This window comes from Meles meles, chromosome 6 (assembly GCF_922984935.1).
Source record: "Meles meles chromosome 6, mMelMel3.1 paternal haplotype, whole genome shotgun sequence".
Classification (NCBI taxonomy): Eukaryota; Metazoa; Chordata; class Mammalia; order Carnivora; family Mustelidae; genus Meles; species Meles meles.
In genome coordinates this window covers 55349559-55358487 of record NC_060071.1, presented here as the reverse complement: position 1 = coordinate 55358487, position 8929 = coordinate 55349559, and the positions used below count along the sequence as shown (strand labels likewise).

The 8929-nt window shown below is 36.6% G+C and overlaps 1 protein-coding gene across 2 annotated transcripts; it reads right to left on the bottom strand.

The window, feature by feature from the left end:
• Positions 1-1720: 1720 nt before the first annotated feature.
• Positions 1721-8077, bottom strand: LOC123944310 (olfactory receptor 4K1-like). 2 transcript variants are annotated; one of them, XM_046009278.1, is made up of 2 exons: positions 8044-8077; positions 1721-2637 (listed from the first exon to the last, which is right to left on the bottom strand). In XM_046009278.1, the coding sequence occupies exons 1-2, from the start codon at positions 8075-8077 to the stop codon at positions 1721-1723; spliced, it is 951 nt and encodes a 316-aa protein (XP_045865234.1). The 2 variants fall into 2 exon arrangements, with proteins under 2 accessions (XP_045865234.1, XP_045865235.1); XM_046009279.1 differs by lacking the exon at positions 8044-8077 and adding an exon at positions 7176-7186 and having other exon boundaries at positions 1721-2648.
• Between the last annotated feature and the right edge of the window lie 852 nt (positions 8078-8929).

Sequence of the window (8929 nt, the reverse complement as noted above, 5' to 3'; positions counted from 1 at the left end):
GAGGACATGGGGAGATGGAGAGGAGAGCTTGTTGAGGGAAACTGGAAGGGGAGATGAACCATGAGAGACTATGGACTCTGAAAAACAACCAGAGGGTTTTGAAGGGGCGGGGGGGTGGGAGGTTGAGAAAGCAGGTGGTGGGTAATAGGGAGGGCACGTACTGCATGGAGCACTGGGTGTGATGCCAAAACAATGAACACTGTTATGCTGTAAATAAACAAATAAAATATTCAGTGATTTCCATGAGGCTGGAAATGTTCCTTCATCTTTATGTGTCCATAATACCTGGCATACTTAATTTAAAAAATTGCAGGGGGTTGCTTTAAGTTAAACAAAACTGAACTTTAACACACTGAGATTAACTCCGTATATGTTTTATATCTATTATATCCTACTTGCCTTTATTACCTAATTGCTAACAAACATTTTTATAGCTACCTTGGTTGATTTGAAAGCTTTATTGAATATGGGATTATGACTTTTGCCTCTTTTGTAATACCTGTAACCACTCATTTTAATATTCTTACAAACTGTTTTTTATCAGTGTCAGTTTATTTAGGTAACATCCAATGAAGTAACCTCAAACATGGAAAACTAAATATGAAAACTACAGAGTACAAGGACTCATAAAAATATGAGACCAACATCTGGACCATCTAGTTTTCCACTGGCTTCCTATTCCATCACTCCAAATTGCCTTGTTTGCATGAAACAACAGTAGAAATTACCTAGAAATCAATGCTCTGTGTGCTTGTATTCTCCTTATGGCACTTATTGCATGTGCTAGCATTGGGTCATTGGGTCAGACCAGGTGCCTTCCTTCAGCCCCTTTGCTGGAACTGTGGTAAATCTCAACTGCAGGGCACTCTACCTATGTTATCCCCTGATAAGTTTTCATTGGTAGATGGTACCTGCAGTCAGGACCGATGTCTGCCCCTATTTTGTCTGTTGGGGCTACAGTAACCCCTAACTCTAGAGCTCTACAGTTAAATGCATTGCAAAATCTCATATGATACTACTTCTAATACTCGAAGGCTCATCTCATCTTCCCTGAAACAATCAACTATATATATTAAAATTCCTAAATAGTTTTTCCCCCTTATATAGGCATTGTTTAAAAAAGCATCCTGTAGCATTTATTTTTCTTTTGGCAAATGGACACATATGGTAAGAACTAGAACAATAATGGTCTGAGGGACTTAGAATCTGTTCTAAGTAGTAAAAACAAAACCATAATCATATCTTCAACTCAAAAACCACAGATTTGTACTTAAAGCTGACATAAATTGAGTAAACTTCTCATGGCATGGATTCAATGATGCAGTGATGATTCTGTGGCTAATAAGGGACTGAATCAATCATGCTCACCTTCTTTCTCCTATTCTTTCCATGAAATGGTAGGATCCTCTTCAAGTTGCATTTAAAATTTGGGAAAAATAAATGCTACAGGATGCTTTTTTAAACAGTGCCTATATAAGGGGGAAAAACTACTTAGGAATTTTAATATATATAGTTGATTGTTTCAGGGAAGATGAGATGAGCCTTCGAGTATTAGAAGTAGTATCATATGAGATTTTGCAATGCATTTACCAGCTTTAGATCACGAGATGCAGGTCCTCTAGTAGCAAAAGACTAATTGTGACAGAACACAACAATAAAAGCATACATGTGCTTTGCAAAAGACATTAAGTATGGATTTGTGTTACAGCTTCACAGTTGTCTAAAAGACTTCCTTGGAACCCACATGTCGGTTCCTTAGCTTTTTCATGGCTTCTTTTACATCTTTATTCCTCAGTGTGTAGATCATGGGGTTAAGGACAGGAGTAAAGACAGTAAAAAACACAGAAATAAATTTATCAATTGGGAAGCTTTCAAAGGGCCAAATATAAATGAAGATAAATGGACCAAAGAACAGAAGCACAACAGTAATGTGGGCAGATAGGGTGGAAAACGCCTTGGACATGCCCCCAGAGGCTTTGTGGTGGACAGTAGCAAGGATAATAATGTAAGAAATGAGCAAAAGGAGGAAGCAGATAAGTGAAAGCAGGCCACTATTGGTGAGCACCAGAATCTCTAAAACATATGTGTCTAAGCAGGCAAGCTTGATCACAAGGGGAAGGTCACAAAAGAAATTATCTACCTTATTGGGTCCACAGAAAGGAAGATTGACAGTGAATGCCAGGTGGCTGGCTGAGTGTAGGATGCCAGTGGTCCAAGAGACCCCCACTAAAACAGCGCACACCCTTTGGCTCATGATGGTCATGTAGTGCAGAGGTTTGCATATAGCAATGTATCTATCATAGGCCATGGCAACAAGAAGCACCATCTCACTACCCCCAAAAACATGCAAGAAAAATATTTGTGACATGCATCCCTGGAAGGTGATGGTCTTGTGTTCATTGAGGAAGTCTGCAATCATCTTGGGAGTGGCCAATGTAGCCTGGCACATATCAATAAAGGAGAGATTGCTAAGAAGAAAATACATTGGGGAATGTAAGCGAGAGTCTATAATTACTGTGAGGATGATAATGATGTTTCCCAACACTGCAGCTCCATAAAACACCGAAAAGATAAAGAAAAGGAAGAGTTGGATGTCCCGAGAACTAGACAGGCCCAACAAAATGAATTCAGTAACCACTGATTTATTGCTGCATCCATTAACTGACTCTGGGCTGCTGAAGTTATCTGCAAGAAACACAGATAATTAAAAAGGATAAGGAAACCTGGTGATTCACAGACCTGTACCCCTGGGGCTAAAAATACATTATATATTTATTTAAAAAATTTAAAAAAATTAATAAAAAAAGATAAGGATAAGCATTTCACCACTTTGCAAATGGAGTAGATGCTTCAGTTCTAATAATTATAAAAAAATCATATAGTGAGACTATAGGACAATGATTATTCACATTACTATTAGGAATTTTTATTTCCCCTGTGATTCTTTACATAATTATATGAATTGTTCTTTACTTTTGCACTTAATGAATTGGCATGAGGGGGAAAGAGAGAGGAAGAAGGAGGGAGGGAAAGACAGAGATAGTTATCTAACACATAAGTCAATATGGAAGGAAGGAAGAAGTTGAGTATTTGCCTTTGTGTTGTAAAGTGTTTTTGTAGAAGTGTATAAGATCCCCGTAATACCTTTAAAGACACAAACATTGTACTTACGCATTCAGATTATAAATTGCAGAAGAAGAGCCTGATGCCTTCTACAGAATCTTGAAGGGAGAGAAAAGTTAGGCCAAATATAAAGAGGTGGAAATCAGCCCAGTTACTTTGGTAAATGATAACAGAGAAAGGAGTGTGATGTGGCCATGTATTTGAGATATCTGCAGTTATAAGAGAGAAAAAAATTAATTTGTAACAAGTCAAATTAGTGGTGAGCAACAGATTGCATTCACCATTCTATATTCAAACAATTAAGTTTTATAGCAATGAACTTTATGATTTAGCAGTAAAAATTATCTTCCCAGAACCTCAGAAGCATATATTCTTTTAAATCAAAAATTATTATTTTATGAAAATGGGAAATGGATGCAAACAAGTATCACAGAAGGAGAACTACAAATAGCCGATAGCCATTTGAAGAGATGATCAACCTCACTGGTAACCAAAGAAATAGAATTTCAGTTAAAAAAATTATCCATCAACAAAAGAATTGATAAAGAAGATGATACACACACACACACACACCCCACACACAATGGAATATTACTCAGCCACAAATAGGATGAGATCTTGCCATTTGTGACAATATGCATGGGCATAAGAGGGAATTATGCTATGTGAAATAAATCAGACTGAGAAAAACAAAACAGATGGATAAACAGGCAAACAAATAGTCTTTTAGTATCACAGCTGTACTATTTCCTTTTTTCAATGTGTTTTTTCTCAGAATAGTTGAATTCAGTACTAAAAATAGTCTGAATAGCTACCTGCTCATCAAATATGAGACTGAAAGTAATTTTAATTAGCATGTTTGCTAATTAAATTAAATTTGTACTACTTATGTTTGTTGCTGATTTTATAACCCCTTCTTTCTCTAATGATGTTACTATCACAATAACAAAAGTATTTTTCCAAAGCCTACCGAATAGTGTAATTGATGTAATTAATTCATTTAGCAAATGCTATAGGTTGCCTTCTCTGTAGCATGAACTTTTATAGACTCTGGGGACAAAGCAATGAAAAAAAAAGAAAAGAAAAAGTGTTCAACCTTCATGTAGCTTGTGTTCTAAAGGGGGTATAAGGGATGGCAGAAGCTATTAAAAATAAATAACATATACATTTATGTCAGTTAGTGACAAGTGTTATGGAAAAAATTAAGCAGAACAAAGATATATGGACTAACCAGGTGGTCAGATAAAGCTTCACTAGGTGGGTTACATTTTCTCAAAGATTGTGGGAAATTAAGAGCAAGCCTTGATACTAAGAGCATGATAGCAAGCATGTGCAAGAACTTATTTAGATAAAACAAGCATTCTCTTGGGAAACGTCAGTATAATTTTGTCAGTTTTATTACAAATTAAATGAATGGGACATTGGCTTTTAACCTTATTATGGAATTGACAAAGCATAATTGTCTTTTCTGAACAGTATTCTACCTCATAGGCTTAAATACATCTACAGTTTTCAGGAACTATAAATTCAGTCTTATAGTAAGGACATGCATTTAAAACTAACCTTTTTACTTTCTAAAATGAAATGTGGATATTACAAAAATTGCTTTACAAATTTTATATTTTCATATATATGTAATTTATAAGCAGATTTGAAAGGAAGTTTTATATATTCTTGTATGAATATGCTAATTTCATCATGCAAAATAAAATTGAAATGATCTGTGATTTCCAGGACAAATCCTTTGAAATGAAGCTCATACCAAGATATCAGAAGCTGGGAATATATCCCTTTGTAACACTTAGTGACACCTAGTTGAGATTATTTATTTATTTATTTACGGCATGACTTTCAAAATATATTGAGTCCATTTATTTTTTAAATCAATTAACTTATTTATTTTCAGCGTAACAGTATTCATTGTTTTTGCACCACACCCAGTGTTCCATGCAATACGTGCCCTCTCTATTACCCACCACTTGGTTCTCCAACCTCCCACCCCCTGCCCCTTCAAAACCCTCAGGTTGTTTTTCAGAGTCCATAGTCTCTCATGGTTCTTCTCCCCTTCCAATTTCCCTCAACTCCCTTCTCCTCTCCATCTCCCCATGTCCTCCATGTTCTTTGTTATGCTCCACAAATAAGTGAGACCATATGATACTTGACTCTCTCTGCTTGACTTATTTCGCTCAGCAAAGTGCTAATTTTATTTTTTTTTTGTTCTTTGAATAAATCATGTTTTATAGATTTGTCTTTGGAATTATGTAAATATTTTTACATAATCTTTTTTTTTAATTTTCAGTGTAACACTATTCATTGTTTTTGCACCACACCCAGTGCTCCATGCAGTATGTGCCCTCCCTATTACCCACTACCTGGTTCCCCAACCTCCCAACCCCCGCCCCTTCAAAACCCTCTGGTTGTTTTTCAGTGTCCATAGTCTCTCATGGTTCATCTCCCCTTCCAATTTCCCTCAACTCCATTCTCCTCTCCATCTCCCCATGTCCTCCATTTAAAATATAAATATAAAACAGTAATATAAAACTTGCTAATTACTGTTTTAATAATACCCCCATAGACTCTTATCCCTGTTGAAACTCTTCTGTTGGGGCGCCTGGGTGGCTCAGTGGATTAAGCCACTGCCTTCGGCTCAGGTCATGATCTCAGGGTCCTGAGATCGAGCCCCACGTTGGGCTCTCTGCTCCACAGGGAGCCTGCTTCCTCCTCTCTCTCTGCCTGCCTCTACCTCTCTGCCTAGTTGTGATTTCTCTCTGTTAAATAAATAAAATATTAAAAAAAAAGAAACTCTTCTGTATTATTTCTCTGTGTATAAAGACCTGATAAGAGTTTTCCAAGTGAGAAATGTACTAAAATAAAGGGATGCCTGTGTGGCTCAGTTGGTTAAGTGGCTGCCTTTGGCTCAGGTCATGATCCCAGGGTCCTGGGATCAAGCCCTGCATCATGTTCCCTGCTTGGCGGGGAACGTGCTTCTCTCTCTGCCTCTGCCTGCCACTCTGCCTGCTTGTGCTCTCTCTCTCCCTGACAAATAAATAAATAACATCTTTAAATATTTATTAAAACAAAGTTTTCTGATCCCTGTTTTTGTCTAGTTAGTTTTATTGAATTGACTTGGTTTAGTTCTAGATTTATAGGCAGAATTTCTCTAAAACCATCCTAAAAGGATTTTTCCGTATTAAGAGATAATCATATTTTTATTCACAGTTGTGATATCATCCAGTCTTCATAGGAAGACAGAGTGTGAAAATTTCTACAGTAAAATATTAATAGCACATGTTTGAGATCAGAAAATCTGGGTTTAGTTCCTGGCTCCTCTACTAACTCTTTATAATAGTGTTTGTTCATCAATTCCCACTTATTGAGCACCTGCTATGATACATGTCAACCATTCTGTAGACCTGTAGATATAATAATGATCACAACAGAGAGGATTCATGCCTTTGTGCAGTTCACCACAACTCTTTGAACTTTGTTGCAGCATACATTTGAAAGAGGTATATAAACTATGAAGTGATAACTTTTAGTTGAGTGAGCATACTATTGTATTTAAAAATCAGATAATAAAGTTTTACCTCTACTTGGTAAAGCCAATCTAAACAGAAAAATACCTGCTTCTGAGCAGATTAATAATCTAGGAGATTTTAAAAGACCAAAAAATAATGAGGCATATATCATCATGTGAGATACAAAAGAGCTGATGAAAGATATGGAGGAGAAAGAAGATAGCTTCACAATAAAGATAACCATATTTATATGAGGAAATTGTCTTCTTGTCTCTGTATATAAGTAATTAAATTGGATAAAGGCTTTTGGATATGTCAGACTTGATTTAGTTGCCTTACATTATTACATGACTAATAATTCCATAAATATATACCATATAAGCGAGAGCAAAAGAAGAGAAGCTGGAAAATGTTCTCAATAAAAAAAATATATATAGCATCCTGTACTTGTAAAATGCTGGGAGGAAAAAGCATCTGTTAATCATAACAACCAGAATTTTCTTAGTCAACTTCATACAAAGCACCATGCTAAACACTTCATCCATTATCTCATTTCTTCTTACAACAGTGCTCCAAAGGAAGTACTATTATTACCCTACACAGTAGAAACAGCTAAATCCTAGCAGTAAAGTTAGTGTTACAGGGCATAGCCAGACAGCAGGGGTTTGTGTATTCAAAACACACCTATTTAACCACTATATGTCACTTAATTAGAGTCCTGATCACTGAGAATCTATCAGAAGAAGTCTACCTGGTCATTACAATGACAGTTTTTTGTCCCATTCTATTCTCTATCCTCATCTCTATTCTTTCAGATTTATGTATCTGTATGCTCACCTTTACCTGGGCATCTCAATCCATCACCTGTGTTGGCAGTAAAAATAACCAGATGGTTCAATACTGTGTTTGATTTAGAATCTCATAAACAGACTACAAATTCTTATGCTCAAAAGCCCATGTTGTCTTAATTCTAGTAATCACTTTAACCTAGAATTCCCTTAACTCTCTGAATGATAACATGTGAACTTAATTTTTTACCTGATGTGATTAACTTCCACATACCAATTATGAGAGAAATTCTAGGGGAGTAATAACAGGTTGAAGAAGAGAAACCTCCAAACTTTTTTTTAAAGACTGAGTCACAAAGCCCAAAAAAACAAATATTTAAGTACCATACCACACACCCATATATCTTGGATAACCAGTACCATGGATTGCAATAGCTAATTAAAGAACTTCCTTTGTGAAGTGAAGTCATCTTGCTGTGGGAGTTATTAACACAATTTCAGTTGCTTTTCCCAAAAACAAGATGGAATGGATTTTTAAAATGTTGCCCATAATTACACATGAGGCATATGTCACAAGGGGGACATTTAGTGACCCAGAAGCTTGCAGCAGCTACATTCACTCTCATTTAATAATCTTTCTCCCTCCATGTGGCTTCCTTTTTCTATACATTTTTTTTTAGGGAAAGACGGGGTGGGGGCGGGGCAGAGGGAGAAGGAGAGGGAAAGAGAGAATCAAGAGCAGATTCCACCCGAGCATGGAGCCCCCCACACAGCTTGACAGTCATGACCTGAGCTGAAACCAGGAGTTGGACACTTAACCAATTGAGCCACCTAGGCTCCCCTCTCCATGTGGCTTTCCACTGTTTAGAGTGACTGTGCCCATAAGTAGGTCACAAGCTCGGGAAAATATAAATCTGTCAAGGGGCCTAAGAGAATTGGAATTTTGTTTTCTCTAATCCTGTATTTCTTTCTTTTCACAGAAATATTTATGGTAAAGTTTTTTTTTTTAACTCCATGCTAAACAGTATGCCACCAAACCCTCCAAATATATTAGTTGTCATTGCTCAGTACCTACCCATACATTAGAATCAGAAAGAAAGCTTAGTTGGACATAAGTGGGTAGAACTGTACACCTAGCTTCTTTTTGGACACTGTGGAAAGATACCTAAGAGCAGTAGAAGGGCTGAAAAGGTCTACAGAGAAGAACAGGTGACAGAAAGAAAATAGCTAATGTTGAGAAACAGAATAAATGCCCAGAAAATTTGGTGTCTGAAGAACCTTGACTTCTCTGAGTTCTTGACTAGTAGACTAAATTCCTTCTTGACATCTTCTCTTTAATGTTTCATAGGTATTTCAGTTCTGTTTCCAAGCCTATTTGTCCTTTACTCTGCCTAATGCCAGCTAATGGCACTTCTGTGTCCTGTGATTCTAGTCAAATATTTAGCTCCTTCCTTTTCCTTATTCCCATTCTAAACCCTGCTTTACCTTCCCCCCAAATAT